This window comes from Malaclemys terrapin, chromosome 1 (assembly GCF_027887155.1).
Source record: "Malaclemys terrapin pileata isolate rMalTer1 chromosome 1, rMalTer1.hap1, whole genome shotgun sequence".
Classification (NCBI taxonomy): domain Eukaryota; kingdom Metazoa; phylum Chordata; order Testudines; family Emydidae; genus Malaclemys; species Malaclemys terrapin.
The window spans coordinates 11,668,317-11,683,262 of NC_071505.1; the positions used below are offsets into that span (position 1 = coordinate 11,668,317).

General features: G+C 45.1%; 2 protein-coding genes across 5 annotated transcripts in view; one reads left to right on the top strand and one right to left on the bottom strand.

The window, feature by feature from the left end:
• Positions 1-1,110, bottom strand: part of KIN (Kin17 DNA and RNA binding protein) — a 33,496-nt gene extending 32,386 nt beyond the window's left edge. For both annotated transcript variants that reach the window (XM_054016219.1, XM_054016211.1), the window contains exon 1: positions 948-1,110. In XM_054016219.1, coding sequence (XP_053872194.1) covers positions 948-1,061 — 114 coding nt within the window. In that variant the 5' untranslated portion in view covers positions 1,062-1,110. The remainder of the gene's footprint in view (positions 1-947) is intronic.
• A 93-nt stretch (positions 1,111-1,203) lies between these two features.
• On the top strand, positions 1,204-14,291 carry ATP5F1C (ATP synthase F1 subunit gamma). Of its 3 annotated transcripts, XM_054016235.1 has the most exons (10): positions 1,205-1,313; positions 2,897-2,931; positions 6,630-6,761; positions 7,545-7,749; positions 9,246-9,389; positions 9,877-9,941; positions 10,379-10,534; positions 12,105-12,201; positions 13,173-13,210; positions 14,139-14,291. In XM_054016235.1, the coding sequence occupies exons 1-9, from the start codon at positions 1,270-1,272 to the stop codon at positions 13,177-13,179; spliced, it is 885 nt and encodes a 294-aa protein (XP_053872210.1). In that variant the 5' UTR covers positions 1,205-1,269; the 3' UTR covers positions 13,180-13,210; positions 14,139-14,291. The 3 variants fall into 3 exon arrangements, with proteins under 3 accessions (XP_053872226.1, XP_053872210.1, XP_053872219.1); XM_054016244.1 differs by lacking the exon at positions 13,173-13,210; XM_054016251.1 differs by lacking the exons at positions 13,173-13,210; positions 14,139-14,291 and having other exon boundaries at positions 1,204-1,313; positions 12,105-12,205.
• The last annotated feature ends 655 nt before the right edge of the window (positions 14,292-14,946 follow it).

A 14,946-nucleotide genomic window follows, 5' to 3' on the forward strand; every position in this document is an offset into this window, starting at 1 on the left:
CACCCCAGGCGTGGAAGGGGCCCTTGCCCTGCTCCGCCCTAATGGGTCTCCTAGCCCGCCTCCTCCCGACACAGCCCCCTACCCCAGCCAGGGGCCACTCTCCTACTTACGGCCGAGTCCCAGCCCCCTAATCTAGTCTCCCAGCCTGTTCCACCCCAGCCCCGACCCATTTCCCCCGTCCCTCCCGGCTCCCGGACCACCTCCGCTGCCCTGAACCTTCCCAGCCCCAGCCCCGGACCATCCCCCCAGCTCCCGGACCACCTCCGCTGCCCTGCACCTTCCCAGCCCCAGCCCTGGACCATCCCCCCGGCTCCCGGACCACCTCCACTGCCCTGCACCTTCCCAACCCCGGACCATCCCCCCGGCTCCCGGACCACCTCCGCTGCCCTACACCTTCCCAACCCCAGCCCCGGACCATCCCCCCGGCTCCCGGACCACCTCCGCTGCCCTACACCTTCCCAACCCCAGCCCCAGCCCATCCCCCCAGCTCCCGGACCACCTCCGCTGCCCTACACCTTCCCAGCCCCAGCCCCGGACTATCCCCCCAACTCCCGGACCACCTCCGCTGCTCTGCACCTTCCCAGCCCCAGCCCCGGACCATCCCCCCAGCTCCCGGACCACCTCCGCTGCCCTACACCTTCCCAACCCCAGCCCCGGACTATCCCCCCAACTCCCGGACCACCTCCGCTGCTCTGCACCTTCCCAGCCCCAGCCCCGGACCATCCCCCCAGCTCCCGGACCACCTCCGCTGCCCTACACCTTCCCAGCCCCGGACCATCCCCCCAGCTCCCGGACCACCTCCGCTGCTCTGCACCTTCCCAGCCCCAGCCCACCCCCCCCCGGCTCCCGGACCACCTCCGCTGCCCTACACCTTCCCAACCCCAGCCCCGGACCAGCTCCCCTGCCCCACATCCCCCGTCCTGCCCCCGCCGCGCCGGCCGGCTCACCTCATCCCGGCACTGCTTCTGGCACATCTGGCAGTACCAGCGCAGCTTCTGCAGCCCCTTGGACTTGATGCGGTTGGCGATGGCCTTGGGGCTCAGGAAATCCGACTTCCCCATGGCGGCGGCGGCGGCGGCAACCAGCCGCGACCCCCCAGCTCAGCTCAGCCCCGACCGGAAGCGGAAGGACACGACCCCGGAACGTCTTCCGCCGGCCAGCCACGAGAACGCCCTTCGCCCCGCCCCTGTCGGTCGCGGCGCGTGCGCAGTGCGGAGGCTCTGACCTTCAGCCGGGCGGCAGCAGCCAGCAGCGGGGAGAGGCGTCGCCATGTTCTCCCGGGGAGCCGCGGTCCTGGTCTACCAGCCGCAATGGTAACGGGGCGCGAGCCGCGTCTACGGGTGCCGAGAGCGAGCGGGACCGCGGGGTTGGGATGCGGCGAGGGAGGTGCGGCGGCGGCGGCCCAGGGAGCATCGGGCCTGGGGACAAGCGGAGGGCGGCCGGATGGGGGGGGCGGGTAGCGGGGGGCTGAGGATAAGGGGGAGGGATCTGTGCAGGGCTGGGGGGGTGCTGCAGGGGGCGGGGCTGGCCCCTGGGGGGGGCAGGGCTGGGGGGGTGCTGCAGGGGGCGGGGCTGGCCCCTGGGGGGGGCAGGGCTGGGGGGGTGCTGCAGGGGGGGGGGCAGGGCTGGGGGGGGTGCTGCAGGGGGCGGGGCTGGCCCCTGGGGGGGGCGGGGCTGGGGGGGTGCTGCAGGGGGCGGGGCTGGCCCCTGGGGGGGCGTGGGGGGGGCACCCGAACACCCCAGTACCTGGCTCTTGTCTGGTCAGTGAACAGGGCAGGGGGCTGCACCGGGAGTGGCCCTGCTCCGCCGCCTGGGAGCTGCCCTTGCTCCTTTCCCCCCCAGCGCAGTCACTTCCAGGGGAGCTGGAGCATCGGGGCGATGCACTCAGCCGCTGTCGGGCCAGGCCCTTCTCTCTGGTCAACCCCCACTGATGGGGATAGGAGCGATGCGCAAGGTTAAGGGGCGGGGGTGAGGGGGGTGAGTTCCGCAGGGCTGTTCTGTAAAGCTTGGGGAGGGGGGCTGCTCAGATAAGGAGGATTTTATCGTAATGTAGCTAGAATGAAAGATCGCTTCTCTGGACGTTGCTGCTGCTTTAACCTACCAGGGAAGACAGGTTCACTGCCCCAAAGATCATACATGCTTGATAGATGAAATACAGATGAAGGAAGGTGGCAGGAGGGAATGTAAAATCCAGTCCAATTTGTCTGACAGTTTATTTTAAATTTTTTTCTTTTAAATTATAATGTTAGACCTGTAATTTAATTCATATAATTTATCAGGTGAAGCATGTGAGCAGGTGGACAGTTAGTGGTGGGAGGCCAGCTGAAAGAAGTGAGTTTATAGTAGCGGGGGTTATAAATTTTAGGGGTAGATGAACAATGCCTGGCAAAAAAGAGAAAAGCTGACCTGCCTTTGTAGGTGACAGAGGCTGCGAACATCACAATGATCTTATCAAATACTGAAGGGAGATATCATCCATTTACTCATTAATTATAATAGATGACCTTGTATCTTTTGAAGTTATGGATGTCGGTTTTCTCCCTTCTCTGAGATTTCCTCCCTGCTATCCCCTGTTTATAGCTGACCATCAATAACAGTTTCTTCAGGATAGTGGGTACTGTACAATGCTGTATGATACATTTAATCAGCATTGCATAGCAATAAAGTATCAAACAAAGATATGCTCTGCCTTGGAAGAAAGGAAAAAGAGAAGATATTAATAAGGTGCAGAATATGAATCAACACAGAATGAAGTATGTTTTCTGTAGTAGCTTCATTAAGAAGCAACAATGCACTTTTACATTTGCAAATATAATTCTCTCATCTCTGGAAAATAGGAGACTGTGGTGACTAGTTGGAGTAGCACTTAACACACAATGTTTCTGTTAAATTTCAGGGGCCAGGTCAGGAATATGGCCACTTTGAAGGACAGTAAGTACTTCTGATTTGTTTATAATATGGTAGGAGATGGGAGGAATGAGATGTGTTCATAGATTCATAGACCCTAGGACTGGAAGGGACCTCGAGAGGTCATCGAGTCCAGTCCCCTGCCCGCATGGCAGGACCAAATACTGTCTAGACCATCTCTGATAGACATTTATCTAACCTACTCTTAAATATCTCCAGAGATGGAGATTCCACAACCTCCCTAGGCAGTCTATTCCAGTGTTTAACCACCCTGACAATTAGGAACTTTTTCCTAATGTCCAACCTAAACCTCCCTTGCTGCAGTGTAAGCCCATTGCTTCTTGTTCTATCCTTAGAGGCTAAGATGAACAAGTTTTCTCCCTCCTCCACCCTTTTAGATACCTGAAAACTGCTATCATGTCCCCTCTCAGTCTTCTCTTTTCCAAACTAAACAAACCCAATTCTTTCAGCCTTCCTTCATAGGTCATGTTCTCAAGACCTTTAATCATTCTTGTTGCTCTTCTCTGGATCTGCTCCAATTTCTCCACATCTTTCTTGAAATGCGGTGCCCAGAACTGGACATATAATACTCCAGTTGAGGCCTAACTAGTGCAGAGTAGAACGGAAGAATGACTTCTCGTGTCTTGCTCACAACACACCTGTTAATGCATCCCAGAATCACGTTTGCTGTTTTTGCAACAGCATCACGCTGTTGACTCATATTTAGCTTGTGGTCCACTATAACCCATAGATCCCTTTCTGCCTTTCTGTTGCAGAGGAGCATTCTTAAAATGCAATATTAACTCAAACTGTAACGGTCTCGGTTCAGTAAATTGATTATGAGGGAAAATGTCTCTGTTTTTAAATTAAAAAATGTGGACTTGGAGGCTTTGAAGTTGTGTTGGTCAGAAGACCAGCTCTGCCAGATGGGAGACTTTGTCATTTTAGACAATTTATCACCGTCATAAGAGGGTCTTCACAGTCCTGTGTTTGCAGAAGGTTCTTAAACAGAAAAGCTCCGTTACTGGTGTGGGTAGACCAGAATAAGGGAATGTAACTGAAATTAAAAAAGGTAAGTGCATGAGTAGTTTAAAACTAAATACAAGAAATAAGTTATTTTTCATATGCATGTTCACAAAAAACAAGGACTTTTTTGAGAAGGCTGCTGTGCCTGCCTTTAACTTTATTCTATTTTCCAAACCTTAATATTGTAGTTACTCATTTTGGTCATTAAGTTGCTAAACTTCTTTTTGAAAATGGCAAAATTAGTGTCATAATAATATTGGGACTAGGTGGTACAATGCACTAATAAACTCATACTCCTCCAAATAAGTAAGGTTTAAATGTAGACTTGATAAACAAGGGTAAACTGGTTTCAGCCACGACCTGATTCTGGAGGGTCAGCACTCCTTGTAACTTGTAATCACAAAATCACTTGCTGGCTGATCTGTGTTTGGGAGAATAAGCCGGCAGCCACCGATTAAATTGTAAAGAGAAGCTGCTTACCCTGTGACCATTTCTAGTCAATGCTGTCAGCTTCTTGTTTTCATAAGCATGAATTTACCCATAATTAATCAGTGTTCCTTCAAAAAAGACATCATTCAATAAAAGGTAAATGTTTTTTAAGGAAACTGATTTGTTTTAAAGACACTGTTAAGTTAAAAGCATAACTTCAAAAAAATTTTTGCTGACGTTTTTGCTTATTAAAACAAATAATTTTAAAAATTGAATTTACTTTTCTGTTTGTTTTTTGTAGACTTTGTGTATTTCTCTCACTTTGGACAATAAAAACAAACCTGTCAGTTTTACTTTTTTTTCATCTTATCAAATCACTCTTTTAGGTTTTCATGCATTAGTAAAGAATTCCAATCTCTAGCACAAAAACTGCAGGGGAATTTAGTTAGTCTGTCTTTTTGAAATCCTTTTCCATTTCTTTCAGTTTTTTTTTTTATTCATAGTAACATTTCTAAAAGTCTTGCCTTGTATAAAAATGTACTTACTTTGCCAAAATCTAAACTTGGGACCAAATGTGACTGCGTGTCTTTAAAATATTGAGCTGCATTTACTACAGGGAATAGGCATGATGACTCGAGAGGTGCATTCATGAAAAAGATAGAGACAGAAGGGGAAAAGTAAGCCCTACATGAATAGAGCTTTAGCTTAAACCCCGACTGCATCATTCTCTGGTTTTGGAGATATGAAAAATGTCTCCTCTGTAGAAAGAGTCTGTTCTCCAGGTAAATGCACTACAGGATTAGTTCTATACACGTTTATTTAGGAACATAAGAATGCCCACACTGGGTGAGATCAATGGTACATCTAGCCCAGTGGCCAGTGCCAGATGCTTAAGAGGGGATAAAAGAACAAGGCAATCTTCAAGTGATCCATCTGCTGTCATCCGGTCCCAGCATCTGGCCCTCAGAGGCTTAAGGACCCAGAGCATGAGGTTGCATCCCTGACCATCTTGGCTAATAGCCGTTATGGACCTAGCATCCATGAATTTTATGTAGTTCTTTTTTGACTCCAGCTATAATTTTGGCATTCCCAATATCCTCTGGCAATGAGTTCCATTGGTTGACTGTGTGTTGTATGAAGAAGTACTTCCTTTTGTTTGTTTTAAACCTGCTGCCTATTAATTTGATTGGGTGACCTGTAGTTCTTGTGTTGTGTGAAGAAGTAAATAACACTTCCTTATTCACTTTCTCCACACCATTGATGATTTTATAGACCTCTATCATATCCCCCCTTAGACTCCTCTTTTCCATGCTGTCTAGTCCCAGTCTTTTTAATCTCTCCTCATATAGGAGCTGTTCCATACCCCTAATCATTTTTGTTGCCCTTCTCTGTCCCTTTCCATTTCTAATGTATCTTTTTTTGAGATAGGGTGGCCAGAGCTGCGTGCAGTATTCAAGGTGTGGGCGTACCATGGATTTATATAGTGGCATTGTGATATTTTCTGTTTTATTATCTACCCTTCTCCTAATGGTTCCTAACATTCTGTTCGCTTTTTTGGCTGCTGCTGCAGATTGAGCGGATGTTTTCAGAGAACTATCCACAATGACTCCAACATCTCTTTCTTGAGTGGTAACAGCTAATTTAGATGCCATTGTTTTTAGTATCAAAGGGGTAGCCGTGTTAGTCTGAATCTGTAAAAAGCAACAGAGGGTCCTGTGGCACCTTTAAGACTAACAGAAGGTGTTAGTTTTTAGGTGTGTTGGGATTATGTTTTCCCCAATTACTTTGCATTTATCAACATTGAATTTCATCTGCCATTTTGTTGCCCAGTCACCTAGTTTTGAGAGATCCCTTTGTAACTCTTCATGATCTTCTTTGGACTTAACTATCTTGAGTAATTTTGCATCTACAAACTTTGCCTCCTCACTGTTTACCCCTTTTTCCAGATTATTTATGAATATGTTGAACATCATTGGACCTGGTACAGATCCTTGAGGGACACTGCTATTTATCTCTCTCCATTCTGAAAACTGACCGTCTATTCCATTTATAGGAAAAAGTGGAGCTCACATTCTGTCTAAATTACTGCTTTTATTATTTTGCTAGTTTAAACAGAACTGTAAATGTAATCTGTAATCTCACTTGAATTTTTTTATATTGTCCTCTCTCTCTCTCTCTCTCTCTCTCTCTCTCTCTATCTTATAGAAGCTGATTAATTTGTGACTGCTAGAAACTTTAGCCCAATTTTAACCCTCAAATGCTTGTAGTTACCAGGCGTTTAAAGTCCATCAAGAACATCCAGAAAATTACAAAGTCCATGAAGATGGTTGCTGCAGCGAAGTATGCCAGAGCTGAGAGGGAACTGAAACCAGCTAGAGTGTATGGAGTAGGATCCTTGGGTAAGAGAAATTGTCTGTGTGGTATCTGACGTATTGAAATTCTCCCCCTCAATTCTTAAGACTTGTGCTCCTAAATCCCGTATATGCTTATCAAACTTTCTGGGGAAGACTTTCAGAAGGAGAATCCATATCTTAGAGACTATGTGAACTTTAAATATTTTTAAATTCATTTTCTGTTCGCTTCCCTTAAATATTATGTCCTAAGCTTGTAAAAGCTTTTTAGAAAACATAAGGGAATTTCTGCTCCCCGTCTATGTTTATAATGGTTATAATGTTTTGGGGTTAGCTCGGAAACAGCAACACCTAATAATTTGGGGCCCCCCTCCTCTCTTTTCTTGTCCTCTTTCTGCACTCATGTGCCTGTTTGGTACATCTTCAGTTTAAACTTTGCTGTTACTGGTAAACACGCTATTGCCAAGCGTGGGAAAGGGCATGCACCGGAGCCACCTTTGGAATGATGTACAAGACTAATGCATCAACACAACAGTGAAACTGACTAGACACAGCGTGCGGCCAAATGCACAGAAGTAAACCATTATTTAAAAAGTATCTTTCTGTGTCCGTTATAATAACCTTAAGGGTTAATTATATCATCAATAGGCAGACCTATAAAGACAAAAGTGTGAATGGCATCCCTTTAGAAATGGTTCTAGTCAGAATAGGTGCTAATATGTTTAGTCCGTGTCAAGATGTCTCTTAAGAGACATTGCTAAGGATGAATGCTTGAATGCAACTTTTCCTACTCTCTCTCTCTCTCATTTTCTCCCCCCCCCCCCCCCCCAGCTCTCTATGAGAAAGCAGAAATTAAGGTCCCCGAAGACAAGAAGAAACACCTCATTATTGGTGTGTCCTCTGATCGTGGTCTCTGTGGTGCTATCCATACCTCTGTTGCTAAAGCCATGAAAACTGAAATTAGCACCCTCTCAGATGCAGGGAAAGAGGTCATGGTGGTTGGAGTGGGTGACAAGTTAAGAGGCCTGCTTCAAAGGTAATCTTTGAGTAGTAATGCTTTAAATCAGTGGTCTCCAACTTTTTTACACCTAAGATCACTTTTTGAATTTAAGGGCAACCCAGGATCTGCCCTGCCCCGCCCCACTCACTCCACCTCCCCCCTCTCGCTCCCCCCGCCCCCCGGGTCACTCGCTCTCCCCCACCCTCACTCACTTTCACTGGGCTGGGGGAGGCGGTTGGGGTTTGGATGCGGGTGCAGGCCCTGGGATGGGGCTGAGGGATTCACAGTGTGGGAGAGAGCTCCGGGCTGAGCCTGGGGCAGGGGATTGGTGTGCAGGAGGGGGTTAGGGGTGCAAGCTCTGGGAGGGAGTATAGGTGCAGTAGGGGGCTCCGGGCTGGAGCAGAGTGTTGGGGTGCATGGGGTTGTGGGCTGCTGGCTCTGGGAGAGGGCTCAGGGCTAGGGCGGGGGGGCATGGGGTGCTGGCTCCAAGAGGGGGTTGGGGTGTGGGCTCCCGCTGGGGAGCACTTACCTCGGGGGGCTTCCGGTTGGCGGCGTAGTGGGGCTAAGGCAGGCCCACTCCCTGCCTCAGCCCCACTCAGGCACATCAGCACCTCCTCCCCATCACAAGCCGGGCCACCTTGCCAGCCAGCAGTGCACCACGTGGCCATGCCACTCCCGGAAGGGGCCATCGTACCCCTGCATTTCCTGGGGGGAACATAGACTGTGTGCTCCCCCTCTCTGCAGGCACCGCCCCTGCACCTCCCATTGGCCACAGCTCCCCATTCCTGGCCAATGGAGCTGCGGGGGCGGTGCTTGCAGGCAGGAGCAGTGCGCGGAGACCCCTCCCCCGTGTGCTGGCCGCTTCTGGGAGCGGCCAGTGTGCGGAGACCCCTCCCCCTGTGCTGGCCGCTTCTGGGAGCGGCATGGGGCCACGGCAGGCAGCCCCGTTATGTTGCCGCGGCTGGAGATCGCAATGACTGGGAGAGTCTCCAGAATCAACCAGCCAATCACGATCGATGGGTTGGTGAGCACTGCTTTAAATTTTCTATAGTAAAAACTTCAGGGCTATCCTTTAATAAACAGCTTGGAATGCGTAGGCTAATTTATTTTAAAATGGCTGTGGAAAAAAAATCAAATTTCTGTAAAATGAATTCCTGCAATTATGCTAAAGTTCTTTTTGCTGAATTGTGTTCTGTGTTAATTGTTGCACTGTATTGAACTATGTTGGAATGAGAATGTGATTGCTGACTAGACTCTCACTATTCTAAATGTTAGAGGTACATCTCAGGAAGCAATTCCAGCGAGCCAAATTTTAAATAACTAAAATTCCTTTCACCTAGGCCCCAATCCAGAAAAGCACTGATTCATATGCTTAACTATAAGCACACCAGTAGTCCCATTTAAAGTCAGTGGGTCTATTTGTGTGCTTAAAGCGAAACATGGGCTTAAGTGTTTACCTAAATCAAGGTCTATAGTTGGGTTCTACAATAGCACATTGGCTAGGGTTTTACACAGGCTTGGTTTTATTTTAGGACACACAATAAACATTTCCTGGTGACATTCAAAGAAGTGGGAAGAAAACCCCCCAGCTTTGGAGATGCTTCAGTGATTGCCTTAGAGCTGCTAAACTCTGGATATGAATTCGATGAAGGATCTGTCATCTACAATCGATTCAGGCAAGATAAACTGAGACTGGTCTTTCTTTTGTTTTAAGAGTGCACAGAAAGAAGTGGGATGGAAGGTTTTATGTAGACTCGTACAATATATGGAAGTGGTATGTTAGTCCAGTTATGACATCTGAAAACTCATCGTGATCTGACATGCTTATTTTTTTGTTTAAGAAGGTCAAGATTTCAAATAATCATAATACATGTGTAAGCTTAGATGTGCTTTAACAATTATTGGAAAGCACATATCTGCCAAGAGCTATGTTCTGGGTTCTGTTCTTTATTCCTGTTATAGTTGATGGTGTTACAACAAAAGTAGTATAAGAAGTTTTCTGTTCTTGGTTGTTTGAGGTGTCAGTGTTCACAACAGCACCACGGAATGCTAATCTTAGGTTTTGGAAAACAAAAGTGTTTTTCATCAATTCTTAGATCAGAATTACAGTAGAGACTTTTTTTACAGTAATAAAGATCTTTAAAAATCATTTGTCTCATGTAGGTCTGTCATCTCCTACAAGACAGATGAAAAACCTTTCTACTCTCTTGATACAGTTGCTGGTGCTGGTAAGTATTAAAATTAACTATGCAGTCCAATTCAATGAATCAAACTCTTGAAAGACCATATCTTTCATGGTCTGTCAGTTAGTTGTCATAACACTACCAGGCAAAGGTAAGCAAAATGGGGTTATGTACTTAAATGTCTGGCAATCCAAGAATGTCATTTGTGAGGGTGGGATTTTTAAGTTAAGTTGTTTTGGGGTTTTTTTACTACCACATTAGCATGGTTTGGGATTTGGCCTCTGTTGACAGGGACTTGATTTTGCTTATTTTATTTCAAACAAGAAGTTGTTGAAATTAAAATAAAATTTGATTTCAGTGTGAACGAGGTTGGGTGCTAGGAAGCAAAAACACATCAGTAAGTTTTTAATGCCACAGTATCTTCAGTAGGATGTGACTAGTTTTGGGGTTTTTTTAATCTCCACTCTTACCTATTCTTACAGAAAGCATTAGTATCTATGATGATATTGATGCTGACGTGCTGCGAAACTACCAGGAGTTTACATTAGCAAACATCCTCTTCTACTCTCTGAAGGAATCTACCACCAGCGAGCAGAGTGCCAGAATGACTGCTATGGACAACGCTAGCAAAAATGCTTGTAAGAATACTCTTGGGGGTGTTTTCAGTGTTTGCTATTCTAGCCATCCCCGTACTCTTCATGTCCCACAATCCTAGTTGCTATCTCTTCAGCCAATACAGCCCTTCCAGATACATCAGCCTTACTCAGTACCTAAGAAAAAGGGGCTGCTGTTCAGTGACATTATATTCTTGGTACCCAGTTCTCTTGCTATGAAAGCAAGAGGCTATGGCGAGAAGTGGAATGCAGGATTCCCGTGTAACAGCGTAAAGTACTGGGCTGGCCCTATGACTGCCACGAATACTTTACGCTTTTTCAGCGTCTGTTGATTTGAGATTTCAAAAAGCTCCGTATACTTTTAATTAAGCCTCTCAAACCCATTGCAATTACTGTGGCTTCAATTTTATAGATGGGGAAACTGAAGCAAATTTTTAAATACCTTACCCAGGGTCACACAGCAAGTTGGTGGACAAGCAATAGAGTTTAGAAGTTGAATCAATTTTTTTTCCCCCTACTCTGGCCACAACCACTAAGTTTTTGGAAGAAGGTACAGCAGTGTGGCAAACGGGGTGGAACTTGCAGCCATAGGTACTTTTTGGATGACTTAATTTAAAAAAAACCCAAAATGCTAACTAAAATATTACACTATTTGATCAGCTCTAATTTAGACCCAAAATGTAAGTGTGTGTGTGTAAAACAAAGACTGTGCAAAACCATTAAGATCAAGAATTTCTATGCTTGCTTTTTTTCTTTTTGTTTAATTCCAAGGGAAAAATTACTGTTGGGATTTAAACATCTCCCTTTCAGTGTTTGCAACCCAAACATTTCATCATTATGCTGGTGCATCAATCATAAATGAGACCCATGCGTCCGTTTTTATTGTCTAAGCTGAGTGCAAAGCAAAAAGTGAGCAATCACCACTAATGAGGGAAAGCAAATTGCTTTCAGTTTTAGTATGCAGAGGTAAGGATGTTTTTAAATATGCAGTCACATTGTGCAGAGAATAGCACAGTGAATTCAGAAAGCCCCTATTATGTGAGGGAGAGAGGAACAGAAGGAGTTTGGGTACGTTTCCTTGCTGGCCTCCTTCCCTCAACACATGAGGGAAGTCCATCTCCAGCTCCAAGAAGGAATTAATGGAGACCAGGAAGATTCCCAATTAGACATTTCTGCTGGTCAGAACAGTGGTAACTTTCTTATACAACTGCAGCTTTTCCTTTTCAGTATAGCTACCCATGGGGGAGCGCATTGCAGCACAGCACGGGAGACTGAATAGCCGATAGTGATGTCTCATACTATAAATATTAGATTGCTTTAACAAATGACACCACATTGCATTCACTAGTTTGAGGTGTTATAATTAAAGCTGACCTTCAGCTGACAAAATAAGGTACCAGAATACATCTTGGCATGCAGTCCCCTTTATTTTTCCTTTCCTTGGTGGTTTAACAATATTTAGTAAATTGCAATGGGTCGCCCAGTTGTTGGTGTGAATTAACAGTGTTGTACTGTGTTCTGCTTGAGTAGATCAAAGGGAAGTGTTTTTTCCATTTCCAGATTCTACCATCTAAATTTCAATTTTTATTTGTAGCTGAGATTATTGACAAATTGACCTTGACATTCAACCGTACCCGTCAAGCTGTCATCACCAAGGAGCTTATTGAGATCATTTCTGGCGCTGCTGCTCTGTAAGTATCTGTGTAAATATGCAACAAGGCTTTTCACTTAAGATTGTTTTAATGTTCAAATGTCCTGCTGTTTACATTGTATTAAATAGGTAGGGTGGAGGAACAGCTGTTCTAAACCTAAAGGAAAAAATGATGCATTGATACTTGAAGAGTTCTTTATTCTGCTTTAACAAATTCCAATGACTGGTATGATGCTTAAAGCCTGCATTCAGCTCAAACTTTGCCTCGGCAGCTGCTAGCTGGTATAGAAGATTCTGTAGCCATGAAGCTGCATCGTGTTTATGGAAAGTGGCTCTTTTCCCTGCCTCTCCCCATCTTTGAGTGGACACCCATGACTTCCCCATACTATGAAAAAAGGCCCCACCCATCCACCCTTTGCTCAAACAGCCCCAAAACTCTCTCTGGTGTAGTGTAGATTCTTGTTTTGGGGAACCTACATAGCAGATTGGCCTTTCTTCTGTATAGATCAGCCTGCTGTGTGGATTAGAAAGTGAGGGATAACTTCTGTTGGATGGAACTTTAGCTTGTTGACTGTAAATGCGCATTTTTAATGAAATAAAACCAGTTTAGCTCTTGTGTGTTTCGCTGACAAATACCAAACTTTGCCACTCTGCTAGGAACTGCAGAACACTGTGCGCTATGGGCGATAAGAGGTGGTTGTGCTTAAACCCATATAATTGGTTTACTTGCACAGAATTAATTTAAATTAATCTGCTGATTAGATGCAGACTTGTGTTCTAATTAAAGAGATAGATCAATGCATTCATAACTAATGTGTGTACAGAAATGGCGGAAACCAGCTTGTGCCACAACTGCATGTATGCGCGTTTTTAATGAGCTCTTTAGTTTGTATTTAATTTGGCTGCTCAATGACACATCCTTGGTTAAATCACAAGAATAACTTTGCCTTAGTTTGCATGAGTTGCTTCTTAACCTGCTTGTTCTGTTTTTTCCCATAACAACATTACCAGGGGATAATCGGAAAGCAAGTTTCAGCCAAAGTCAAGAGGTAAAGTGATGAAGTAGAAACTAGATTCTTCCAAAAAAAATGGTTCGGCACTGATGACCCAGAAGCAGTTAATGAGAAATATGTCTGAATTGCAACATAGAAATTTGAGTTTTAAGTGCCCTCTTCTCCTAAACTTTTGGAGAAATCGTTTGGGAAATGACTGGCATGGGCCCATCTGTAATCGGAGCGTAGATAGCATCTTGTCAACAGTGGTACCATAGAAAATTGTTTTTAAACATCAGTATTGCTCTATGCTGCCACATATGGGGAGAGGGATAGCTCAGTTGTTTGAGCATTGGCCTGCTAAACCCAGGGTTGTGAGTTCAATCCTTGAGGGGGCCATTTAGGGATCTGGGGCAAAAATCTGTCTGGGGATTGGTCCTGCTTTGAGCAGGGGGTTGGATTAGATGACCTCCTGAGGTCCCTTCCAACCCTGATATTCTATGATCTATAACAGACTTATAATATTGTGCCTTATGGTTCTAGAGAGCTTTAATGCACATAATGTGTGGGGGGAAAGGAATGAATTGAAAGTGATCCATACTTCACACAATGTATACAAGTCCACAAATACTCAGACCCTATTTATAGTTTAATTCAATATCCTTGAGCCACTGAACTCCCTTAAATAATCATTCATTTTAAATGTTACAGCACCATAAGCATACACAACATTTTACAAATACACAGACAAGACACTGTCCTACTCCCTGAAGAATTTACAGTAGTAGGAATGCAGAAATTGATATTAAAAGGATTATGAAAGAAGTGGGTTTAAAGAAGAATTAGGAGGACAGAGAGGGCATTTGAAGTGAGAAAACTGTTAAAAGCTTGTGGGGCAGCATGAAAAGACAGTGGAGATAATGTAATATGTACACTTAAAGATACTCTTGATATGTGTGTAAACTTTTTTCTTGTATTTTTATAGGTAAAGAAACGAGGAGCTATTCTAGAGAGTTGGTTTAACCTGCTTATATCCATATTGATAAAACTGTTGGTCCATCATTCTGTGAAGAATTAATGGGGAAAACCTGAAAATATTTGTAAATTATCTTACAATAAACCACCTACATGAAACAAATGTTCTTGTTTTTTCGTGTGTGAATATCTAAATCAAAGAGAACCAATTACTTTTTGAAACCAGCTGTTTACTGCTTTTAATCTGTTTATGGTGTACATAGTGTGCATGTGGGTTTTCCTTAGAAAAGCACAGGAAATGTTATTCAGGGCTTGTCTACACTTACCAGGGGATCCATGAGCGGCGATTGATGCATCAGTGGTTGATTTAGCAGGTCTAGTCAAGACCCACTCAATCGACTGCAGATCACTCTCCCGTCGACATCTTGTAGTGTGGCCCCTGCAGTAAGTAGATCTAAGCTATGTCGATTTGAGTTACACTATTCACATAACTCAATTTGCGTAGCTTAGATTGAATTTCCCCTGTAGTGTAGACAAGGCCTCTGGCATTCTCAGAGAATATCCAGTGCCTCATGTTTCAAAAGAAAGTGTCAAGCCCGTGAAATTCATCTGTTCAGTAGCCTAGTGCCATAAGGAAACATGCAATTCACTTTGCATCATATTATACTACTAAGTTGAGAGTTTGTTCCTTTTCCAATAAGGTGCATAACCAATCCTGTCCCTTGGATCTTATATTCAAAAACAAAAACAGTTCTGAGTGGCAGATGTATTATCTCAGTGGTGGTTTTTTAATAACTTTAAAATACTGTCTAGAGCAG

What these genes read in the sequence shown, in the direction of transcription:
- ATP5F1C (XM_054016235.1), top strand. Translation starts at nt 1,270, where the DNA reads ATGTTCTCCCGGGGAGCCGCGGTCCTGGTCTACCAGCCGCAATG. An exon ending in CTGGTCTACCAGCCGCAATG is followed by an intron (nt 1,314 to 2,896) that starts GTAACGGGGCGC and finishes GTTAAATTTCAG; the next exon opens with GGGCCAGGTCAGGAATATGG. An exon ending in GTATGGAGTAGGATCCTTGG is followed by an intron (nt 6,762 to 7,544) that starts GTAAGAGAAATT and finishes CCCCCCCCCCAG; the next exon opens with CTCTCTATGAGAAAGCAGAA.